This window comes from Lethenteron reissneri, chromosome 3 (genome assembly GCF_015708825.2).
Source record: "Lethenteron reissneri isolate LAM-NWPU_2019-01 chromosome 3, ASM1570882v1, whole genome shotgun sequence".
NCBI classification, from domain to species: Eukaryota; Metazoa; Chordata; class Hyperoartia; order Petromyzontiformes; family Petromyzontidae; genus Lethenteron; species Lethenteron reissneri.
The window spans coordinates 285,738-310,885 of NC_083781.1; the positions used below are offsets into that span (position 1 = coordinate 285,738).

At 51.2% G+C, this 25,148-nt stretch overlaps 1 protein-coding gene across 4 annotated transcripts in view; it reads right to left on the reverse strand.

Moving 5' to 3' along the window:
- LOC133344679 (polycomb protein suz12-B-like) overlaps positions 1 to 25,148 on the reverse strand; it is a 54,475-nt gene continuing 29,327 nt past the window's right edge. The window contains exons 10-20 of one of the 4 annotated variants that reach the window (XM_061554740.1): positions 23,912 to 24,017; positions 21,293 to 21,488; positions 19,824 to 19,912; positions 18,485 to 18,628; positions 15,933 to 16,037; positions 14,764 to 14,921; positions 14,021 to 14,219; positions 13,061 to 13,140; positions 12,661 to 12,774; positions 11,980 to 12,223; positions 1 to 5,254 (exon numbers count right to left, since the gene is read on the reverse strand). In XM_061554740.1, the coding sequence (XP_061410724.1) occupies positions 5,078 to 5,254; positions 11,980 to 12,223; positions 12,661 to 12,774; positions 13,061 to 13,140; positions 14,021 to 14,219; positions 14,764 to 14,921; positions 15,933 to 16,037; positions 18,485 to 18,628; positions 19,824 to 19,912; positions 21,293 to 21,488; positions 23,912 to 24,017 (1,612 nt within the window). In that variant the 3' untranslated portion in view covers positions 1 to 5,077. The remainder of the gene's footprint in view (positions 5,255 to 11,979; positions 12,224 to 12,660; positions 12,775 to 13,060; positions 13,141 to 14,020; positions 14,220 to 14,763; positions 14,922 to 15,932; positions 16,038 to 18,484; positions 18,629 to 19,823; positions 19,913 to 21,292; positions 21,489 to 23,911; positions 24,018 to 25,148) is intronic. The other 3 variants (XM_061554753.1, XM_061554747.1, XM_061554762.1) reach the window with 3 other exon arrangements.

Below are 25,148 nucleotides of genomic sequence, written 5' to 3' on the forward strand. Positions count from 1 at the left end.
TACAAAAAAGCACTCAAATTTATTACTGTTGATTTTTTTTTACACAAAAAAAAACTGAAGACAATTTGCAGACAGCAGATATGAAACTGTACCAAAACAGTTCGTCACATTTAAATAGAATACAGTAAATCACCTCTGGAAACAGCAAAAGGCTGCTTTGAAAGTTTTTTTCTGAGCTGTTTAAACAAAAGTTGCAGCTGACTTTGGAACAATTTTAAACATTGATTAAAAATAAGGGCCATACAAATACAAACGTGACAAACAAAGAGACTTTTTACATGGGAGACTTTTTTTTTTACAATTTGTTAGTAATTTTTTTGTAAGTTTTTTTTATATTTTTCTTATTAATAAATGAATTTAACTTACATAAAAGGTTTTACATTGGGTAAACTGGGAAACAACTTTATTACAAGAAGGAATACATTTAATTCATAACTCATAAGTTGTAAGCAAGAGACTACAAAAGAGTGAAAAGACCTCTGGGGAGAATTTGTTGTTGTTATCAAAGTCGAAAGCCGGCCAAGTTGTCTCAATGATGAAAAATTTCCAAAGCTTCTTTCGACTGAACAAAGGTCACCAGAGTCGTCACTAACGCCTTAAATAGAAGTCCACCCCACCCCAACTTAAAAATACACGCGCGTACAAAACCCTCCCACCAAATAGACGGCCGCGTTTGGAGGAAAGAAATGCATAACGCTGCGTGCGTGCGCGCGGTGAAACCAAACGAACGCTTGCATCTCAACTGATTGGCGGAGCCAATTGTGCCACGGCATACGAAGGAAATAAAAAAAATTAACGTGAAATTTTGGCCACCGATTGCTAAAACAAAGTGTGCATGTTTTGTTTCCAATGCAAAAAAAGTATGTCTAGAGCAGACTTTCTTTTTGAAAATATATAAATTCTATTTCAAGAAATCTCTGAGTAGTGTTGGTATTACTCTTCCTGTGGATTTATCTTCAAGCATTTACAATATTTCTAATATTGCATATTCACCTGCTCATTCGATGTCCTAATATGCATCAAAACTCTGCGGCTCAGCTCCCGTTCCCTGGGTGAGAGGAAGCCTGCCCAGCCTTCGCAGGCCGCTCCACGTTTGTTTCCAGCGCAACACTCGCACGAGCGTCGCCCCCACGAGCTGCCGTGCACCGACTCCATTTATCCGTAACCTGCAGCGTTTGCCGGTGAGCCGCAAAACCAGAAATGGGTGCGCCTTCCCAACAGAATGGAGCTATGCTCGCAGGTGTGAAATGTTCCTCAAAGTCTCTCGACATTCAAGTAAAAATGTGTTCACATACATCGACCTTGAATCAATTAAAGAAAATTAAAGACTGAGCAAACTTGCACCAGAGGAAACAAAAAAAATAGCCAAACCATACAAGATACAGGGCAGTCTTTACCATAATCCAAAAGTTTGTGAAAAAAGTGATGACCGTAATTCACGAGTATAAAGCTCTAAAGTACACACTGTACAGCACTGCAAACCTATTTTACATGCAGTGAAATTTATTCCAGCCAAGGGAAGCCACCTCCGAGCGGGAGAGATCACCAGTCGTGCTGCGGCGCCGCACGAAGGACACCCGCGGGCAAACGCGACCCTCGCCGACTCCGTCAGCGAGCCGGCCGAGGCACGAGAGAGGCTCGTGCCCCTCGACGTCCTCACTCGGCAGAGAGCACCCAAACGGAGCCGCCGCCCGTCACACAAACGGTACAGTGGCAAAACACAAATCACAACCTCAACAGATTTGTTTTGTCTTTACACAATTAAAAAAACCTATCCACACCTGTCACCTGCACCCCCCACACGAAGCCCACCCCCACCCCTCCCCACAAACCCCCCACCCCACCCACCGCCCATCACCACCACTCGATAACAAAACACACGCGCGTCGGTACGTTATTGAAGGCTGCCTATGATTCGTTATTGTGACAGCCGCAGCGCAGGGACGGGCGAGCGGGCGGCCCAACACGCTCACCTCGGCCTCGTCGCCCACGTCCGCTCTCATGCGATAGCGTGGCGCCACGGCCCAGCGGGGGGACCGAGCGGCCCTCCGTCATGCGCAGGCCGCAGAATCCCAAATTTGCCGAACGAGACATCGATAACGACTGCGACCCGTGCAGCAATCGTTCAGAATCGTGATACTGATCGGTTAGTGTTATGGCGATGGCAGCAAATCTCAATTTGGCTTCTGGGCAAGAGGGCATTATCGACGGTCCCGGTTCAATGGACGACTTGGGCGGGCACACGCACGCCGGCGGAGGCGGGCGAGAGAAGGCGCCACACGGCGGAGCGGCCGAGGTGACGCACGGGGGCGCGCGCACGCACATGCAACCGCGCACACGACGACGACGACTAACACGGAACGTACTGTAGATCACGAATAGCACCACAGTGAAATCATCCCACCGCAAGTACATTACGAAATGTGCTGCCAACACTCCTCCACAGTGTGGTCCACTTGCATCATCAATTTATACTTTAGTTTTTTTTTTAAGTCCCAGAAACAACCACACCTAAATGTAAAAGAGTTTTGCTCGCATCCCGGAGCTCAACGCCACACCAGATCCTCCACGCGGGGTGTCGGAGCCCCCCGTACGTCATCCAACGTTTTGTAGCACAGTTCAAGTTGGCATGGACAAAGCTCCCACCGTAAAGACCCCGCGGGGTGATGTTCTCGCGTGGGCATCGTTGACGAGCTGCTTCTTAAAATGCTGCTAAAATGCATTCCCCCCCCCCCCCCCCATCTGCCCTACCCTCCCAGAGTGTGCACTTGTCCGAGGATTATCTTGCACCCACGCACACCTATCTTAAGAGTACTTTGGTACCGATCGATTCATAAACCGGTGCTTCAGTTCACTCACCACTTTTGACTATGGCTATCTAGATCGAGGTGGTGGTTTTACACACTGCAAATAAAATTACGCCGGCAGTTCCACGGCGAAGCTAAAAAAAAAAATTGTTAAACCAAAAGCAATACGTGTTTTATAAAGTACTTTTATCTCCTGCTAAGGTACTTTATATAGGCAATCCGCTGCAAAGGAATGGAGCTGCAGGCCCGAGCGTGCTGTCGTGCGGGAAGAACGCTCGATCCGTTGACTCGCAACCCCCGACAGTGCCCGCGTCTCCACGCGCAGATTTCAACATCAGCCGATTTCCACCGAAAGCCCGGAGACGGAAAATGCCGTCTCCAGGCTCGCGGATACTACGTGCGGAAATGCGCACAACGCAGGCAAATAACGATGCAGCACCGATCGGTTATCTGTTTTTTACACTTCTTCGAAAGCAGCCGTGGAGGGACACCGAACAACACATCGGGCCTTCATACGTCCGCTCAGCCGAAGGCGAGCAGCTTCAGTGGAGCGGTTTTGCCGGGACACACAGCACCAATCGTCGGCTATGGCGAACGCACGGCCGGTGGGAGCTGCGCCCAAGAGTTGGGGCGACGAGCGCGCAGCCTCCCAACCCCACCATGACGCGCGGGAATTTCAGGTTTTCAAGTAACAAGCCAGTGTGGAGCACACGTGAGCGTGAATAAATTATTGGGAAAGGCTTTGTTTTTGTTTTTCAACAGCAGCATGTGACTCGCACTTTAAAAAAAAACTGATTTCATTGAAGTCGAGGGCGCCCCCCCCGCCTCTTAAGCGTCCGACAGGCAGACGAGGCGCTGTAACGGTCATCGACACGGAGCGACCCCCCCCAGGGCTAAATCGATGTGGCCACGTAGGAGAATTAAGATGCAATACCCCACACAACTTCACCACCCTACCTTTGAATTTGTGTTTAAGCAGTGCGACATGACCAAGGCACTTCCACTTGGGAATGCCACACAACGTTGGTCTCCAGGTACAACGGCATCGGGCGGTGCGAGCCTCAGACCCCCCCCCCCCCCCCCCGGGACACGTTGCCGCGGCGACAAAGCTGCAGCACGGAATTCGAAGGCTGCAGCACGGGAATTCGAAGGCTGCAGCACGGAATTCGAAGTCTGCGCTCACGGTAGCCTTAGCCAATTCATTTCACCGTGACACAATTTTGAAAGGATGTAAAACGTCCCTTGATTGGCAAAAACAAAGTTAGGGTGGAGCGGTGAGGCATTACGGAGGGCGACCCCCTCCCAGTTGTCACGCTCGTGGACCTCTTGGGAGCACGACGTCTCAATGTGGCCAATCAGGGAGATCACACCGTGTCATCGGACGAGAAGCGACGCCGATTAGCATCGCTCATTCTGCCCTCGCCATTTAATTTCCTCCGAGAACACAGCACTGAGAGAGATAAAGAGAGCACCATCGCAAACCCGCCCGTGTCATCGTGACCACCCCCCCCCTCCCACTTTCAACTCATAAACATTAAGGCCATGACACACTAGGACAGCTTTAGGGCAACTGTTGCCAAGAGTTATCACGAGCAACATATTTACTTTGCGCAACTGCCTTAAAATTATATAGTCAATGAACAGTCAATGAAAACAAGAGTTTGTTTAATAGCACGTTCAATGAAAAATTGTTGGTCTACAGAGCACACAACCTTGGGTAGTAATGTGAACTCCACCTGCCATCCCGGTCTCACCCACAGGCGGAAACACTGATCCGATTTGTCCAGATCTGGGCCACTGAATTGTTTGGAACATAAAATTACGCGTCAACTATTGTGGGCCACAGTTGCCCTGAATTTGCCTTAGCCCGCCACCTCCTTGAGTGAACAACGCTCGTCTCAAGCAGACCCAAGGGAAAACGTGGGGCAGTTTTACACCTCTCCTGTTTTCCTCCTATATTTTACTCTCTGTTGAAAGGTGACAACAAAAACAATAACTCGCATTAAAACACAACGATAAAAAAGGAACATCCGTCCCCCATCTCCCCCCCACCACATCCCAGAAATCCACGAGGACCGATACAATCCGGTTTTGACCACTCTCCTCTCAGGGGTCACGGCCGGGGTGTCGGCTCCGCGTCCGTCGTCGCACACCCCCTCCCCCGTGTCTCGGTGGTCCAGTGCCTGCGGTTGCCGCCCCCCCCCCCAGCCCCCACCCTCAACACGGCCCCGTCACCGGCGACATCGTCGTTGCCGTGTGCCTCGGCGGCACTAGCTGCGTTCCGGCCCCACCGAGTCTCCGCTGCCTTCGGGCGACGCAGCGGTGCAGGGGTCGGCGTCGGGCGAGGGGCAGCCGCTGCCCTCCGACGGCGACGGAGGCGGCGGCGCCGGAGAGGGGCTGCTCTTCTCCGTTTCCGTGGATACCGTCTCCCCGGCAACCGACGAGCCCTTGGTGGCAGGGGGAAGAGTGGTTCATTGTCGGGAGGTGGTGGGGTGGAGGTGGGGGTAGGGAAGGAGGGGGGAAAAGCCCTTTGTGAATTTCGGAACCCGAGCGATTATGTTTAAAGCATCGTCAAGCAGCAGTGAAGACTGGGACCCGAGCAGCAGCGATAGGGCCCCTGGGACCGTCGCCCAGTTAAGCGCTCGCAACAGGCCGGCGCTGCCCTGCAGCTTCAGATGAACGTTTGTGTGCGCGGACACGATCGACAAAATCTTTCAGAAATTCACCACACATCTCCCCGAAGCGTGTGACTGGATATCGATGGCCTCGCTTAATGTGCAATGTAGAACGGCCGTCGCCAGAAACATCACCGATTATATACTTTTCCTTTTGAAGGCCACACAGTGCTATTGACAAATGTATTGATATATTTTTTTGGCTTATTTGTGCTTGTGCACCACTGCCAATGCAGGTAGCAGCAGCATGATTGACGAGAGATGCACGAAACCCAGCTGATACGCGTCCGAACTTGACGCTTTAAAATGGATACACGCGTCGTGTGGCAGTGGTGGCAGCCTCTGCCAGGGCCCTCTTGGTGAGAATATCAACAGGTGCAGCACCTCTGATTAGCACGGTTTGCTACATATGGTGCGAAAGAAAACGTACATACAAAAGTCTACAAACACGTCAACAGGGCAACGTTAGCGCCAAACCGGTTCCTCATCGCGGATCCCACAGTCCACCCACCTAGCTTCAACCTGCCACGCCATCAGTGGGCCCTGCTGAACAAGCTTCCGGACACAGGGCAAGGTCTCTGTGCAGACCAACCTGCCCTGTTGGGGTCTTCGTGACAACCCACAACACAGCAGCCATGGCACCGTACAAGCAAGGTCACGCGCATTGTCGACGACTGTCCACTACGTTCAGCGGAGGTCTACGGGAACCACACAAGGCCAGCGAGGGCGCTGCCGCATGACTCGCCGATTACTCTCTCTCTCGCCAAACGAATGTTAGCCGTGAATGCTACGGTTGTCCACTCGGCAGTGGACGTTAACAACCCCGTGATGTCATTAGATAAACAGTAGGGCACGTGTGCCAGCGTCGCGATCTAAATTCGTCAAATGTGAAAAATTACTCGACTCGATAAAAATCACGCACAGCAGCATCATCATCCCCTCCCAGGCAGACTATACTCACGTGTGAAACACAGCACCTTCGTGATAGCCTTCTGTTGTACGAAAGGCACCAATACCAAATGCACTCAATTATTAACTTTATCTTCAAGAGCAGAGTCCTGAGGGCAGAGAACGACCGCTGGCGTTTGTCTTACGGCCGCCCCTTTACCCAGTGCTGTTTAATTCTCATATCAGGTGCAATTTGAAACCCCAAGCCGCAATGCACTAATGAGGTAAGACAAGCTGCACCAGAGGCAACTAGAGAAGGCTCACCAGCTGGCAGGCCAGGTCACTAACGGAGCCTCACATTTAGCTGCAGGATTCGACTGCGGAGAAGAAAAAACGTTTGCGAGTTTTATAGCTGGCTCGCGCGCGCCAACCAATCTGTGACACAGCAAACCGTTATTATATTTAATCGAATTAATGTTTTCAGTGTTACTCTAGCGCAAAACATTGTCCCTCTACTAGCCCAGAACATAACAGGCGGGGGTGTGGTAAGTTTCGTGGCAACTTTTTATGCATTTTGAAATGTTTGTAAATGCGTGTAAAGTGTCCTTGGGACAGACGAACATTTCCCTGATGTAGCAATAAGCGGCTCCTTAACGAAGCAATGAGTGCAAGATTTGGCACCCAGATTACCCAGTTACCAATTCATTTTCCCTGCTTCTCGTGTAACTATGGGGGAGGTGATTTGGTGCCGAGTGCACCAATCCGAGGTTAACTCGGCCTGACGGAAGCAGCTGTTGCAGTGGTTGCGATAAATAAAAGGGTGGCCTGGTGAGAGCAGGAGCCGGCCACACCTTCCCTCGTGTGGCTGCTGTGCACATCAGGGCCTCAGGCCTTGAGCGCGTCTCCGCATTCACCCGGGGCACAAAAGGAAGACCGACCCCCCCCCCATCGTGTTTGTAAACGCAATTCGGAGCAAGCCCCGGCTGCGACCGCACGGGGCGAACCGCACCATCCCGAGCGCCCTCGATCCCTGCCTGGGAAGCACTCGGGGACATTTCTTCCTGCAGACCTCTCTCCCTATACCGCCGCTTTGTGGCTATGTACGCACAGCACCGGTGGGCCCCACGGTGCGTCGGCGAAGGCTTGGCGAGCCCTCGCTGCGCCGCAAACTCCTGGTTGTCGTCAAGTGATGTACCTCACCTGGAGATCCCTTGAGATGGAAACATCTCGTTTGCAAGGGTGGTTTCCATGGTGTCAAGTTACTAGTGCATAGCAAACGCAGACTGATACGATGTATACAAACATGTTCAATGTATAACCTTTACAGTATCTGTTTATGCGTTGAACATCGCACCCAGTCAAACACATCATACTATATTAGAAAAATAAAATTGTTGGCTAGCTGGCTCCTGCCTACATTCCTGACTGGCTGTAACATAACCGCATGCGTGCGGGTGATGTCACCAACCCACCCCCACCCCACCCCAGCCGTGGATCCCACGCATTTGCGCGGGATTCATACGATCATATCATACACAGGCATCCCTCACATATTGTGCGACATGTGTTCCTCAAAAACAGCGCATAAGTTGAATCGCACTTATGAAGCCTATTTTTCCATAGACATACATGTTACAAGGGGGGGGGTTGCGTTACCGAAGAAAAATTAAGTATAATTTTGGGGTGCCATGGTGGCGAGATGTGAACGACCTCGCCTGGGATACAGGAGTTCCTGGGTTCAATCCCGACCCTGACGATGCCTGTTGTATATTTGGAGTTTGCATGTCTCTCTCCCCGTAGTCGCGTGGATTTTTCTCCGGGTCCTCTGGTTTTTCCCTCCCCATTTAGAATCAACATCACCACGCGTTTTGAGTATTTGGCTGCTGCTTTTAATGTCCACACGATAAGCCACTTCATTGAGCTATCATTTGTGGCCAGGTCGCTTCTGAAAACGAGCTATATAGCTCAGTGGGGGCCTTACCTGGTAAAATCAAAATAGTTTATAGTTTTATTTCATTTCTTTATTTTTGCCCTGGATTTACAAAATAAGCATAAAACATTTTTCACCTGAAGATGATTGCTTGTGTTGCGATCGAAACGTCCTGATATTCTATCTAGGTGGCTTTACCGAAAGACCCATAAAATATAAATGTAATACTTATATTACAAAAAAATACTTAATAAGGAGTTTAATAACAAATAATAATCACTAAAGATGTATAACACTACTTACAAAGATTACTAAATAACGAGTAACATCAGGGCTTCTTGAACGCTTTCCGTGGGCTGCTTCTACACGTGAAGGGTGGTGGGCCGATCGGTTAACCAGCTAAATAGTTTTTCGTTTTTACTTTGAACATTTATCATTGACAATTATTTTGTTATTGAGAAGCATTTTAATTTAGGCATTTTGTGTTGTTGTTTTTCTTGCGCGTGTATCTTCGAAACGCAAAGCGCAAGTGTGAATAATGTCCCCAGAAGATGAATCGCGTAACCGCGAATTCGCACGGTGGCGAGCTGCGTGACGCAAGGGACGCCTGTACTTTTTTAGAAAAATTGTTGTTGGCTGGCTGGCAGGGAGGAAGGGACGGAGGGCGGAACGGACGGACAGATGGCCGCATCCAAAGGACGTGTGGGGCCCATTGGTAATGGTAATAATAATTGAATGGTGCACACAGCGGGTCATTTAGAATGTGCTCCAGCTGTAGCGGATACATCTGTCATGTGCGGTCAGCTCTTTACTTTGAAATTATTTCTATTGAGGAGCTAAAAGATGTCACCAGAAAGTCGACATGCCTTGCGCACTGCCCGTACATTGAGTGGCAGGTCGAGCGTTGGCAGGTCGAGCGTTGTCACATCGCGGCTCAGTCAATGTGACACGTCGATAAATAGTGAATTGTTTTTTTGGGATTATATCCCAAAGTAAACAAGTTGACATGCACACCAACTACTGTATTGTACACACACAAAAGGAAGTGGCGGCAAGCAGACAGCCCGATGAACGAACCGTGAGGATTCATAAAAGATCTACGCGGCTGCCTGAGGCCACAGAGCCGAACTAAGGTGCCTTCATGATTCTCTGAGTTGAATGTTAATTTCTGAGGCTCCCCGAGCAGGACTAAATTATCCCCAGGATTCTTAAAATTCGCCGATAATGCCCGAAGCTCAGGAGCCAGTGTCAACAGTGGTGTAGCCACGGAAAAAATAGTCTCGTTAACCTATAAATATTTAATATCATACGCAATCGTCTGTTATGTAAAAAAAAATCTTCAACAATGCTCTCCACAACCAGAAGGGTTTTTAATTATGGAACACAGACTACAGGAAACTCGTAGTCACATGTTTGCGAGTTGAAATTCTGGCTAGGCAGTTCACTCAACTCATCATCTTTGCAGGGTTGACAAATCGTTCACCACTTTGTAGGAAGCGAAAGCAGCGGTGGGGCCCATGGCGCGATCGCTCCGCACCGAGACGCGCCGAGTTTCCACCGCGGACCCGGCGCCACCGGTGAAGAGGCGCCACCACCCATCACCCCACTCCCAGGTAGACCAACAAAACTTGACCTTTGACACTTTTTGTCTTTGTTCACCTTGCAGTTTCGAACTTGGGAATCTCGCACGATGTGTGCGCGAATTATTTTTATGGGCGATGCCGTTTAAAAAAAAAAATATCCCTATTGCCAATGTTTCTTACCCAGTGGCACCCTCCTTTATGCACACCTGCATTGCCCCCAGGTCCACCTTGAATGTTACTCTGCAACGCGCCAAATGGGCTCTCACCAGATCCAACTAAAAGACAAAGGTGACTGGAACAGTGTGTGCCACGATGAACGCTGCAATGGGGCACGATTACATTCCCAAGTGACCTGCAGTAAACTCCGTGGTACGTTTCAGGAATAACATTAAACAATAAAGGATCACGCAATGTAGAAACCACAAATGCATAGCCGGCAGGAATGTCTCCTGACAAAACAGCCATGGGCAAACAGAGCACAGTAATTGGTGCACCGACACAGAATGAATGAACTCGTTGTTTCTTGACACAGCGCATTGTTGGACAACAGCGGAGGACAATCTGTCAAACATTCCGCGTCTACGCATGCAGATTTCTGACAGCCGAGGATGAGGATGAGAACGGATGAGTGAACGTAACGATGACCACACAGCCCCCCCCCCACCCCGCTTGCCACGCTGACCCCAGATGGCTGCTCATTAATAGCACTGCCCCTGAAAATTACCCCTCGACTTAAAGGAGGACCTCCGCGTAATTACATGCACTCGTTACGTCTTCCGTACATTCCAAATATTGATATTTTACACACAATATACAAGCCAGGACTGTGGATGCAGTGCCAGATAAATACACTGATAAAGCGCTGACAGGCTTTAAAAATAAGCGGCTTGTTATTTCCACGACTTAGGTGTGGCATCCGCTCCAAGGGCGGGATAAAGTCTGCAGCAGCAGTAGCAGCAGTAGCGGCAGCAACAGCGGCAACAGCGGCAGCAGCGGCGGATCTTATAACGAATCGAACCGACGTGGCGTTCACGAGCCGGGGGAGAAGGGCCCTGTGGTATGCACTCATCTTGTCACGCGCTCACAAGTGCCTGATAGCCGCTGCACCTCACACAGGGCCGAGCGGCAATGAATAAAGGCCCTCGCATGCCACAGCCCTTTGATTTCCCACCTGAGTACTATTGGATTAAACGAGTGGATCAATTACGTTCGGAAGTGGTGATTACGAAACTCAAGGCTACCCACCCCCCCTGTCTGCCCCATCCCAAGCCTCCCCCCTCACCTCCATTCCTTGCGCTCTCCCCCCCAAAGGACAAATGCCATTCAATGTTAAGTCTAACCACGACTGGGGATGAATCTACGTCTAAAAACTGGTAATTTTCAGGGCAATTTCAAATGTGGCAAGAGGCACCGGGGCACACGGTGGCTCTGATGGCAACAACTCGACATAAACACTGGGCAGCAATGGGGGGGGGGGAATGCAGCAAGCCCCTTGCCGCCTTCCCCACTGGCAAGCGGCACTAACCACTCGTCGATCTCACTCGGCGCTCCACTGGCTTCATCCGCTAATTTGTCTCGTTTGTTGCAGACGAGTCGCGTCCCCCGTTCGCCTTTCACGTCGCAGAGTCGCATTCACCGATTCGGGGGGGCGGGGGGGGTTCTTAACCAGGGTCCAACAAACCCATAGCGGACCACTATGGGGTCCGAGAAATGCCAAAAGGAGTCTGCCAAGTGCTGGACGCGAGCATTCCCCTCCCCCCTCCCAACTCTGAGCAGCGACACAGCAGCGCTCGCTGTAGATGGGTCTGGGGCTCTATAGAAGCTGCAGAGGTCCTTAGTCCAGCTAAGGTTGAGAACCGCGGTGCAAAGTTTGTTTTGCTCGGCCGGGCACCTGCTCCATCATCTCCTCCTCCTCAGCGAAGGAGCTCTCACCTACTCACATCTCTGCCCGTTGAGAAGACGTAAGCGTTGCCACACCCTGGTCTATCAAGACCCCTGATCCTCTACCCTGTTTGTCAAGGTGTCTCGATCCCTCACATATGTCAATGAGCAAAGTCCGGTGGTGGGGAAGGGCGGGTGGGGGGAGGGGGTCACACCTCCAGGCCACGGGGGGGCGGCCCTCCAGTTCGCTGCTGCTCCAGCGCTGCCAGGTGGCGCTGTCGTAGGCGGCGCAGGCGCAGCATGGCGGCCTGCACGCTCGCCTGCCCGATGAGGTTGAAGTCGTGCAGACTGATGAGGTGCAGCAGCAGGTTTTGGAAGAGGCCCATCTCCAGCAGGCGCGGCCCCCACTGCTCCACAAACAGCAGCACCGCTCCGTGCATCTGGCTGTCCGCGATGAAGCTGCGCAAGAGATGGCAGTCACCACCACCGTGCATCATCATCACCACCACGACCACATCACCACCACCCTGCACATCATCGTCTCAATCTCGTGTCAGCACCATATCAACCAACAAGCACCATCATCCCGATCATAATTACCACCACCATCATCACCATCCCACCATCATCACCACATCAAGCATCATCACCACTACTATGCACCATCACCACCAGCAACCATCACACATCATCACCACCCTCACACATCATCATCATCACCACCATGACCAAGCATCATTATAGCCACCACCACCAAGTATCACGCATCATCACCACCACCAAACATCATACATCATCATCATCACCACCACCATCATTCATGCATCATCGCCACCACCATCGCCACCACCAAGGGGCGGCAGCAGGGTGGCACAGTGGTAACAGTTGTGCCTCACAGCAAGAAGGGCCTGGATTCGTTTCCCGACTCGGGTGCCTTTGTGTGGGGAGTTTGTGTGTTTTCCCCCTGTTCTGCATGGATTTCTTCCGGGTTCTGCAGTTTCCTTCCAAAGCTAAAAAAAAAAACATAAAATGTAACTAGTATCGGCCAAACATCCATCGAAATGCTGACCAATCACCATTCAAATTAAATCAATTTAGATTTACGCACAGCTGCAACATCACCTCCTACTGCCAAAACCTGGCAGGCCGTTTCCGACAAAGAGAGTCTTAAAACTCGGCGAGGCTTTCCCGAGTTAACAAGTGGATTTATAAAATAACAAAAGTGACCTTCTCCCTTGGCCAACATTGTAACTCTGCGCGAAAGCCGAGCATCCGTTTTACGTGACCGCCACTCACCCGTGTTTCATCACGTGCAGGTTCCACATTTTCATCAGCTCCTTCTCCCCCTCGTTCACGTCCATGAACTCGTCAATTTGCTTCGGGAGTTAAGAGCAGAGCCAGGCAAAGAAATAAAACATAATTAAAAATCAGGGGGAAGAACGAATAACCTTTGACACATTCAGGTGAGATATTTGCAGAGTGGTGCTGCAACAGTTTGTTCCAACTCGCAAATAGGTCTGCGAGATAAACTTCTGGTTTAGGGGTCGGTTTACTCTGTGATCTGCCTTGTGCTAAAAGAGTCCTACGAGGCAGTAGTGGCTCTTTTACAGAGGAACTGATCCCTGTAGCAAAATAGGATTTTACATAACTGGTCCGAGACCATGCGGATGATGACGAACATCGTCCCATGCCCATGTGACCCTAACCTAAGCTTAAGGTCGTCGCGTTTCCCTCCGCGAACGATTACGTGCGGCGGTGTGGATCCCTGTCAGCGGGCCTCTAGCCAGTGGCTGATAAGTGACGTTCCCATGGGAGAACGGTGACTCTTTAACCGCTGTCGACTCACCGCAGAATGCTGAATCAGTTGTTCCTTTTCCCCCAGTTAAAATTTATATTGCACGATTTGGCCCCGTGTCACAAGACTAAGAATCCAAATGGACCTCTCGCAGGGAATTGCAACCATCTGTGTTGGAGGCCGGCCCACAGAAGTGGGGATCACAGAGCTACCCGAAAAAACTTCAAGTGACCTCTGCGCTAATTATACCGACGTGGGATAGACGACGCTGGGTTGTGTCACACCCAAACTGGAATTTAAAAAAATCACAACCATCCCCGACTATAAATCATGCACTGCAACCGCAGCTCTGTCCCCACAGCCCCGATCACGAGGAAGACAAAGCTCTTCTCCTAGTGAACCAAGTGAGGCGAGTGTCAGGCGGGCAATGGGTGGGGTAGGGGGAGTGGGCGCCCTCTGACCAGCACGGTTTTCTCGCGGAGCCACTCGGGGTCATTCTCGTCCTCGCTGTCCTCGTCCATCTCTTGCGGCCTCAGCGGGAGGCAGGTGTCGCTGTGGAAGTAGAGACGGTCGTGGCCGCTCACGTAAGGACGCTGCTGCTCCACCTCCAGCTCGTCCGACTCGAGGAACTCTGACAGGCTCGGCTTCGGCCGCTTCGGCCTAGGGGAGGACGGCCGGCCGGGCGGCGCGAGCGCGCGCGGACACACACAGGGCACACGGCAACAGGGTGACGGGGAGGCGTAGCCGGGACCACACGTCCACCCCACCATTGCAATAGTCCGTTGCCTTGCCTCCGCGCTTCTACGCTCGCCTTAGATCACGAGGGCCCTCATTAGTCCCATACAATGATTCCGGTCGCATGGATCCCGTGCATCCTGGTTCTATTCTTTTCAGTTTCCGTTACCATCGCGATACATGCGTTGAATGGCGATTTGTGATAATTGGTTATTTAATGGTTGTGAAAGTTACTCGCAAATCATACGGTCGCCGTTACCTCGAGGCAAATGGACCGGATAAAATCTGAGACTGAAAACAATGACTTCATGAGAGTAGTCCGATGAGTTTCATCGAAGGGAGAGGGGAGCATTGATAACCAGCACGTGTGCAGGTGCTGAGTAGATTGTTGGGGAGGGCCGCATCCGGCAGCGAATTAATCATGGCCGACGAGGTTATCACGCAGTTCAGCGGTGGCGCTCCTCCTCACCGGCACACAAGGATGTAGGTGACGGGCGTTCTCTTGACGGGCCCATTTCTGCTGAAGGCAAACCCCGGCTGGGAGTGGATGTCCTGCGGATTGCCAGCGTACGAGCCGTCATAGCACTCGTTGACGGACACGTCGATGCGAGCACCTTTGGTGAGAGGCTGTGAACGGGAGACGCAAGCCGAGTTAAAACCCTCGAGGGGACAAATAACAACAACGACGACGATGCCAAGGGCGGTCCTCCCGTGGAGCCAAGCGCGAGTGCCAAACCAGCGCCATGTCTGATGCCGACAGCACCGGACCTTTCTGCACCCCCACCGCTCCTTGCTGTGCAATGAACGCTGTGTTATTGCCCCGTGGGTCACGGACCAGAGCAGACATTGGCACCACCTCGGGTTGCAAACCGTTAGCAGCACCAATTTAGTCCTACGACCAATACGATTGAATTACCACCTCGGGTGGTACCGACAAGTGAAATATCTGCTCTGGGCTCACAGACAGCTAAGAGTTTAAAACGCTTTTGCGAACACAATAGGAACTCCTCGTCGGACAGAACAGTGCGTGGGAGGCTGAAGTCAATCGATAAACGAGTGTGATAAAAAGCGCTCGAGAAGTGATTTCCAGAGAGCGCAGAGAACGATTGTGACCACAGGCGTGAAAGGAGGACCGATTCTATGGTCACGAATGCGCCCGTCGCTGCCTCGACGCAGCGCGCTGCGAGCGTCATTACCAAAGCAGCCGTGCGAGCCGACGTGGCCACACGAGCACGCCCCCTCTTTGACCATCCCCCCCCCCCCCCCCCCCCCACGTTGTTTAGCCCTGTTCATCCGGTGTCATTTAAGGGTCCTAAAAGTTACCTGGGCACACAGATTGTAAACGCTCATCTCGATCGATTAGCTGCCTGTCACCGGCCACTTAACGGAATCACTCGCGGGACTAGCTCGCATACGTGGAGCAAAACGGTTTGTAAAATCAGCCGAAATTCTCGTAGCATATCCATATATATATTTATATGCAGTATGTATGTACATAAGTTACGCAGAATGATATACATACATATTACACACAATACATACACATACGATATACTCTACACTACCTTCCAGTGTACCGGAAGAAAGGGGCGGCAAGGTGGTGCCGTAGTAACCCTTGTGCCTCACAGCAAGAAGGACCTGGGTTCGATTTCCAACTCGGGCGCCGCCTTGCTGTGTGGAGTGTGTATGTTCTCTCCCTGTTCTGCATGGGTTTCCTCCCAGTTCTCCGGCTTCCTCCCATAGCTAAAAAAAACATACAATATAACTGGTAATGATTGGCCAAGCATACCAATGCCGAACACTGTAAATGAATCGATTGGGGGGGATTACCCACGACTTGGCAGGACGACCCTCATGAACAAGAGCTTCGAGGACTCGCTGGGTGGACGAGCGTAAATAATGAAAAGCAAAACATTAAGAGAGGAACCATGAAGTCCTTCCAATGTCCTGGTGCCCAACTGTGCCCGCCCAGCGCCGAGCGTGCTCATGGTCTAGTGGCGTGGGCAACACCGAATACACACATTTCCATAACAACAACCAGCAGTGCCATCCAACCACGCTCAGAAAATAAGCTCCTGGGGGAGGGGGACGGGAGAGAGATGGGGGAGAAGTGAAAAGAGGACAGAGTAAGCGCACGCGCACACACATTCAGCTACGCGCACGGACACGCGCCCACTCGCATGCTCCTCAATTACAGTAGAACCTCTCCTAGTGACCACCACTGTTAACGACTAATCGCTTAACGACAGGCCTCCATAGAGCCCAATGTGTAGTATATTGTGTAGTGTATAGTAGTGTAGTGTACTGCCTCCATAGAGCCCAATGGGTTCACTTACCGACCATTCCCCTGTTAACAACAGGCTTTTGGAGGTAAAGTAAATATGAATTAATGAATTGATTAACCGTGTTTCTTTAAATATTATGCGTCTATAATGTTGTTATTATCTTTATTATTAATATCCATTGCTTAAACATTACAAAGTGCGTTTTTGGATGAAAAAGTGAAACTTTCGATGCTATCGAAACTAATTAAGCCTTTAACGTGTATTTCCTATACTCGCTTAACGACCAAATCTCGTAACGTCCGATTTCGTGGAACCAATTACCGTCATTAAGTGGGGTTCCACTGTACACGTTTAAAATACTGCAGTTGCCCGCTTGTTTAAACGAGGATTGATAATCACCCATCTCCACTAGCAGCCCTGGTGCAGTGGTGGAAATTCCATATTCCTATGCCAGACGGTTGCGACTGCTCTACATTGTGAGGGTAAGGCTCAGGAGGAAGGGTGACTCTGTGTTCAGGCTCCACGACTGTGGAACTCTCTGCCCGATGGCGTCACAGGTAACTTTTATATTAAGGCTTAAGGTAAATTTCCATGAGTGGAAATTGTTAAATTGTGAGTATTTACTGTTTTATTAATATTTTTTCATGCGCGTTTACGAAGTTTGTCTTTCTAAATATTTGTTTCATCTTAACTTGTGCATAGTGGCCTCGTAACCTGATGGCAAGAAAAGGTGCTCTATAAATACAAATTATTATGCCTGGTGATGTTCTTCAAAGTGGTACCAATTGTATTGAGAATTTTACTTGTAACCTTTCAACTGCAATCCGATAGCCCTGAGCACATCACTTCATGCCCATGTTCCTAGCAACAATTCTCATCTTAGGCACGAGTTATTCATATACCCAGAAAATCATTGCTGGTCTTACAATCAAATTGCCAACTCATAAAATGAAAATAAACCCAGTAGAATTCATCCATGATGCATCCAACATCGTCAAATCCCAAAACTAAGCAAGTGTTAAGCCTGGATAGGGCTTGGATGGGCAACCACCACGCATAAACAAGTTGTTATAGGCCGCAGGGCTAAGTGTTGCATAGCAGTGGGCACAGTACAGCAAAACCCATTGTCATATCATACATCTATGATCACAAATCCATTCTAAGAAATAAACATACGCTTATACATGCACAGGTATATTTATAAAACAGCAGAGTCTCAATAAACAACACGAACTGGACGAGCTGCTCGAAATTAATTACTTAATTACGGATCTTTACAAACAGGTCAGACAGGCTGCAGAGGGCAGGGGAGGAGAATGTGGAGTGGTTTGGGGATAAGGGAGATGTAGGTGGGGGGGGCTGTAACGCCTTCACGCTGCACCAAAACTAAACTATGTTTCATTTTACCAGGCAAGGCCCACTGAGCTATAGAGCTCGTTCTTAGAAGCGACAAGGCCAGCAATGATAGCTCAACGAAGTGCCTTATGTGGATATTTCTAAAAAACAAATACTCTTATTAAACGCACCTTGATTCTAAAGATAACGACGACACGCGCATACGTGCGTCTGATCGAGCGCGGTTAATGGAAGTGCGGTCAAGTGAGAGTCCGTTCAGATTAGTCGTGTCCATGCGGCAGCCTCGCGCGGTCCGGGCCGACGTCCAAGTCCGGCCTGGCGAAATATTCTACAACCTCGCGCGCTTCGATGACCGCCACCCGGCAGGATCGAACCACCCTTACGACACTGTCACCGCCGTTAACCCGTCGGCCCACACGCGAGACGAAGCTGCCGCTTGTGAACAGGAGGATAAAATCAAGAGGGGGTGAGGGAAACAACGATAGCAGCACAGCCGCCAGGGCGGACGTGAGACCGCGTCACACTGCAAGTGCTAGGCCCTGTGGTCACCACATAGTTGAAGATGAATCGGCCGTGGCACAGCTTGAGGTGCTTGAGCAGGCTGTAGAGCTTGCCACAGTTGAGCGTGCACCAGGGGCAGTGGACGTCGTCACGCGCCTCCGTCTGCTGCCGCAGGTTGTTGTTGTACAAAAACTGCGACGGTCCAAGAGGGGTGTGGGGGAGGGGTCGGTTAGCAGAGGAAACGAAAGGAGAAGCATTGTGGTGACAAACATCGAGTTCCACCGAAATCGGGATCCTGAGCATCGTGTTGCCGGTATCGCAACATGGCGAGATGTTAACTACCTCGCCTGGTATACACATCGTGGGTTCCATCCCGACCCTGATGCCTGCTGTATATTTGGACTTTGCGTGTCTCTCTCCCCTTTGTTGCGTGGATTTTTCTCAGGGTCCTCCGGTTTTCCCCTCCACATTTAGAAACCCTGACGCCTATATTTTAGAAGTTTGCATGTACTCCCTGTGCTTGCGTGGATTTTTCTTTGGGTCCTCTGGTTTTTCCATCCATATTTAGAATCAATGTGCATTGTCAGAGAATTTGGCTGCTATAATTTTCCACGCGATGAGCCACTTCGTTGAGCTATAATTTGTGGCCAGGTCGCTTCTAAAAAAGAGCCTAATAGCTCAGTGGGCCTGACCTGGTAAAATAAAAATAGTAGAACAGGGAGCAGTTGGCACAGTGTTTCACGGACCCCCTGATCAACCCAGCGACCCAAGTTTTATTTCCAGTCACGGCTAACATCAGTGGCCAGTGAACTCAGGACCAGTCCCACAGAGTGGTACTTATTTTATATCACCTACGTTCCACTATAAAAGCAGCCTACATGTTCATCATCATCGTCATCCATGATCTATCCACTGCTTCATGAAGGCCTCCCCCAGACATTACGTTTTCTCAAAGGTCTTTTGAGGGAACACTCCATTTAGCTCCTACACAAAACTTGATTTCACCATTTCATCTCTGCGGCGGACACCCCGCTCTCGGGAAAGTTCACTCCTTTGGCTACTACTCTGTCATCATTCTCGCTCGCCAAACCGTCACGCTTTCCTTCGCCGTGCCTTTCCCAAGCCCCCTCCTCTCAACGGCCGACATTACGTTACAGACGTTCCCACGAAGCAATGCACGCAGCACTGCGATTTCATTGCCGGGGTATTCCAAAACAGGTCCTTTGAGCGTCACTCGAAACCCTGAGCGGGAAGGGAATGGCACATTGGCGGACACCAACAGCCCGTGGCACCGCTGACCGCATTAGCAGCCGACGATGGGTGAAGGACGGTGACGGAACGACGCCGCATTCAAAGGGGGGTGAGACAGCGACCGAGCGGGGCGCACCTGGTAGTATATTCTGAGCTTCTTCTGAGGTTCCATTTGCCCCGGCTCCTTCTTCACCTGGACACTGGACGACAGCTGGTCCTTCACTCCTGCACAAAGAAGCCGACGATAGAAAGAAAAAATGATAATACGGAAGAGGCAGCTAGCCACGTGTTGGGGAAGGGATGCAGTTGGTGTGAGGCGAAGCAGGCCTGGGGGAGATGTTTGCGACCTCGGTTGGTATGGAGGTTGTGGGTTTGATCCCGATCGCCCGTATATTTGGAGTCTGCAAGGTCTCCTGATTGCGTAGACTTTTCTCCGGGTCATCTGGTTTCTCCCTCCGCATTTAGAATCAACGTGCGTTTAAGAGTATTTGGCTGCTATACATTTTCACATGATAAGCCACTTCGTTGAGCTATCATTATGTGGCCAGGTCGCTTCTGAAAAAGAGCTACAGAGCTCAAAGGGCCTTACCCGGCAAAATAAAAGTTTATAGTTTTTAGTATTAAGGAGCAGTATGTACCGCGAGCGCACAGAACAAAACCAGTCTCCTCTTCTGCAACCATAATCACCGTGTCGGTCCAGCCCAGCACCCCCCTCTTTAACAGCGCACACGCTCCCTTAGGCATTGTTACATTACTCCTGCCCGCTGCTCAGTGTGAGTACCTCACCACCTGCGCCTTCTCTGAAAAGGTTGAGAGGAAATAAGAGTTAATATCCTGGCCTCAAGCCCCTTGCCCATAACCTGACATACCTCCCCCCAGCTAATCGGTAACAATTGCACAATGGACATCATCTCCACCATGAAAGGGTCCACTTCCATCTCCTCCCACTTGTAAAAATAATTTCTGCCTTCAACATTAACCTCCATTCATACACTGATGATGCCCAATTGGACGCTGCAAACGACCATTTTTATCTCACGTCACAATCAGTTCTTCGCTGAATGAATATTCCTAAATTGTGTTTAGTTTCACATTGGTGGCAATATGAAAATCTATTTCAGAATACTTTCGCATTGCTGCCATTGTGTTTGGGAAACGACGTTGGTAAAAAAAATCCTCATCTAAAACGCGTTGAGAATGACGCTCATTTACGCAGGAAAGGGCCACCAAGTCTAAGGACTCTTTCTCAGGAGGGTCCTGCCAAGTGAATACACGCGGGGGATGATGACTGCCATGCACATTCCAACCAAGCAATTTACGGTGTCATTTTCAAATTGGCGAAAAATTTGGACCACGATGCCGGCACACGATGGGCCCACTTTGTGAATGACGTCACGGGGATCTTTCACCTTACCTCTCAAGCATCGCGAACGTACAAATGGATTTAAACATCCGACTCGGTGAACCGCTGCACGCCACACATTTCAGTGACAAACAAAACGGGGTCAGGGTTCAGGTGTCGGGGAGCACCGGGGAGCGCCAGGGAGCGTGAGGGAGCTTCAGGGAGGGCGCAGCAGTGCCGGGGGAACGGCGTCCGTCCCGCACCTGAGGTTCCGGTGGGGGCGGCCGGCTTCTGTGTGGCGGCGTTGCGGCCATCGGCGGACGCGGAGGGGTCGACGATGTTGCGCGGAGTGAGCGGCTTGGCGCTGGGAGTGAACGCCTTGTCCATGGCACCCCCGGTCCAGCGCAGCGTGAACTGCAGCGTGGGGCCCTGAGTGAACGTCTCGAGCGGTGGCAGCTTCTGCGGCGCGCACGGACCGGGTGGGGGGCCGCGCGAAGAGTTACCTTCCGAAGACGAGACCATTTTAAATGCACTCTGGAAAAGCGTAAATTATTTTGTAACCCTCGCGTTACAAACCACAGAGAAGGAAAAATGTCAAGGTGAGGTATTGATTCCTACTTACTTTCTCGAAGTTCAACAATCTCGTTACTTCTCATTTTCATACATACAGTGACAGAGAGAGGATTAATGTTTCCAATGTAAAACAAAAACGCACCAAGCCGTTCACCGTAAGTAACTCGCCAGCACGGTCATTAATTATCATGCATTCAGAGCCATTTAGCCCCTAGCAGCGCTGAGACCTCTCGGGTTACGGTGTCTCTTTAGCGGCGTTCACCAGTTTACCGCAAGGCTGTGCACAAGCAGTTATGTCTAGAGGGCTTTTGGTTCCTTCACTAAAAGCTGCCTGCATTCCGTTTTGTTTTACCGATCCTATAATCAGCGAACCAGTTGAGCTCTGCATGTGTTACAGTTGATTCAACGGTTCCTTATGAGAAGCAAAAGTGTACCATCTGCCTGGTGCTAAACAGAGGAAAGGAAAGTCGAGATGAAGCCTCTGACACTTCAGCTGGACAAAGAAAACGAGAGAGGAAAACACGCAGCCTCATTCCGATCTCGTCAGATACGCGATCGAAGCACTCCAATGTCCAACAGAGGCACTCACTGTCAAAAGCCCTGTTCGAAAGTGTGTGCACAGTTTTGACTCTTTCTCGCACGACGGCTTCTGGGTAGCCGGGTTTTGCGAGCGCCAGAACGTTCCACGCGGCAGTTCTGATCGCGGGACACAGATCCTTTTTTTGTCATATTGCTCCCCTGCTTTGATTGTCGTTAGCCGGACACCGTCTTGTGGGTGCAGCTTCGGGCGCAAGCGTCGCGTGTGCATGATACGAGCGCCCTCCGCGGCGCCGTAACGGTCAGGGGCGGAAGTCCGCGTAGAAATTTCACTTGGCCATTTGCAGCTTGGGCCACAAAGACGCGGGTTCACGGCGCGTTGTGGGAAAAGTTCGATCACGACTCCCCGCTCTCCACCCTCGCTGCCAACCACCCCCCCACCCCCCTTCCGAAGAGTCAACGCCGAAATTTACCCCGTCTCCCCCACCGCATAGGTCCCAACCGTATACGCATAAACACACGCGTAAACGCACACAGATAAGAACACGCGCGGCGGCGAAATGAAGCGAGCAAACGCGACGGGCGTGCGAGTGGCTACGGGGGGTGGGGAGACAACGTGACCCAGCGATCAGTGCAAGACGGGGCAGCCGTGAAAGTCCGGCACCAACGGTTGCCTTGTTGACAAGGCACCTTGCCCGCCTGGAGATCGTGGTGTGCGAAGGTCAAACGGTCCCATTCTCTAAACCACCAGCCGATCCCCAACCTTCTGCTCGTCGTGTTTCCCATCACCAGCCCGAGCTACTGTCCGCGTACCCCTTACCGTCATACAAGGTGATTAATTACATTCGTGAAATTACAATAGCATGCACAAGTAACCAACGCCCGCAACGTTTAGTTTGCGCTTCATAACGTAGTAACGATAACTAAATATGCGCAACGTACCAAAGCACCGCTTGAGTGAAACCCCCCCCCCCACGTGACCGGAATCGCCGTGTGCCCACTGACGCTACGTGAATCACGACGGAGAGATGCCTTGCGCACCACCCCCCCTCCCCCCCCCCCCGAGGCATGCTCCGCGTGCCCTGAAAATGCCCCCCCCCCGGGGTACGCACACCACGGATTGGGAACTGGCACCCTCACGCCACCCAGCGACGGCGATCGCCACCGGGCCCACGGTTCGTCGGCGTAAAAGCTTTGTGGCCGCACGCCATCCTCGCTCTGCTACAAAAACGCGACTTTACGGAACAAGTGGGGGGAAATCTTGTTGACGTATCGAACATTTCCCGCCCGCAATTCGAAGTTCAAAAGGTGTTCAAAGTCGTGGCTAATATTAGTAATAGGAGCGCGAAGGGTTTGTTGTGCAACGCCTAATTGCTATGATTGCGTGCAATCACCGTGATGAAAAGTGAACCGAACACCTCGGTGGGCCCGCAGTGAGTCGGCTTACAGAGGCGAGACACGAGAAGCGCGCGTCGTGACGGCAAGGCCCGGCCACAGCTCCGATCGCAGCGTCGTGAGACGCAGCGTCCTTGACAGCGACCGCCACAGTTTCCCGCAAGTGCCGACGAAGCAAACAAAAAACGGGTTTCACAATTCGCGTGAGGATGGAAACGAAATATGGCGGTGGGGGCGGGGGAGGCCCAAGCATTGGCTGGGACTGAACTTTACTTGAGCCATCGGACACCGCAGGATGGTGCCGATAAAATGTGTCAGACCTAATAAAGCGGGGGCCGGGTAGTAGGTGACCGACACTGTATCCGCCATGGCCCCACCTTGCCCTCCAGGAAGGTCTCCCACGTCGCCCTCTTTTTGCTGATGTGGCAGTCCTCCAGCTCCTGCATGGCCACCTCGTACTCGCCGTCCAGCAGCTGGCACCGTCTGCTCGCGGGCGCACACACACACGTAACGCCGGTCAGTCCACGCACAAAGACAAAGATGCCCCGCATAGCCTGTAACAGACTGTTGGAGCAAGTGCTGTTAGCGAGCACCTACGAAGGAGGTATGGCACACGAGCGAGGGGGTGGGGTGCCCAACGCCAAGCCTGGGTGCCTTTGTCTCACTAGTGGCGATGTTTACACACCGCACGAGGTACTCATTTGAGGCAGAGTCGATCTACATAGCCAATCGTGCCAATTGGAGGTACGGTGATTATAACACTATTCACTTATTTTCTTACCAGGTAATGCCCACTGAGCTATAGAGCTCTTTTTCAGAAGCGACCTGGCCACAAATGATAGCTCAACGAAGTGGCTTATCACGTGGAAATTTACAGCAGCCAAATACTCTATAGACGCACGTTGTTTATAAATGTGGAAGGAAAACCCGGAGAGAACCCGGAGAAAAATGAACGCGACCAAATATAGAGCAGACGTCAGGGTCGGGATCGAACCCACGACCTCCTGTATACCAGGCAAAGTGGTTAACATTTCGCCAACATTCACCCCCACTGTGAACATGCGGAATTTCCACTGATGGTTAAAAGGCCGGCTCCTCTGAGGTCAGACACGTGCGACTTTGAAGGGAAGTAATTATGCATCCTTTCCGACGTGCTTTCCAGTTACAACATGCACTCATTGTCCGACATTTCGTTCCACGTGCTTGCAACGAAATGTCAAGACATCAAGCCGGACAACAATGAATTTCAACCCAAAAACACATCGCAGAGCTGCACGGCAGAACCGTGAAACATTGTATTGATTCTGTTTCGCCCACGGGCTCAGGGCCACCCCATTGATTCTGTTTCACCCACGGGCTCAGGGCCACCCCATTGGAAACGAGCACCGCTCCGTGCACGTTTAAACACTTCCTGTTAACTCTCCCCTAAGCCTCATGCAAGTTTAAAGGCTCTTCTCCAGGAAGGCAGCATCCCCACACCGAGTATAGCCGCGCGTGCACGAGAACGCAGGAACAGGAACAAAAACCTACCCACGCATGAGAGAAGCACGCTTGGAAATGTCCACGGGCAGTCCTCGGCATACAAACCAAATTCGCTCCTGAGACCCGTTTGTA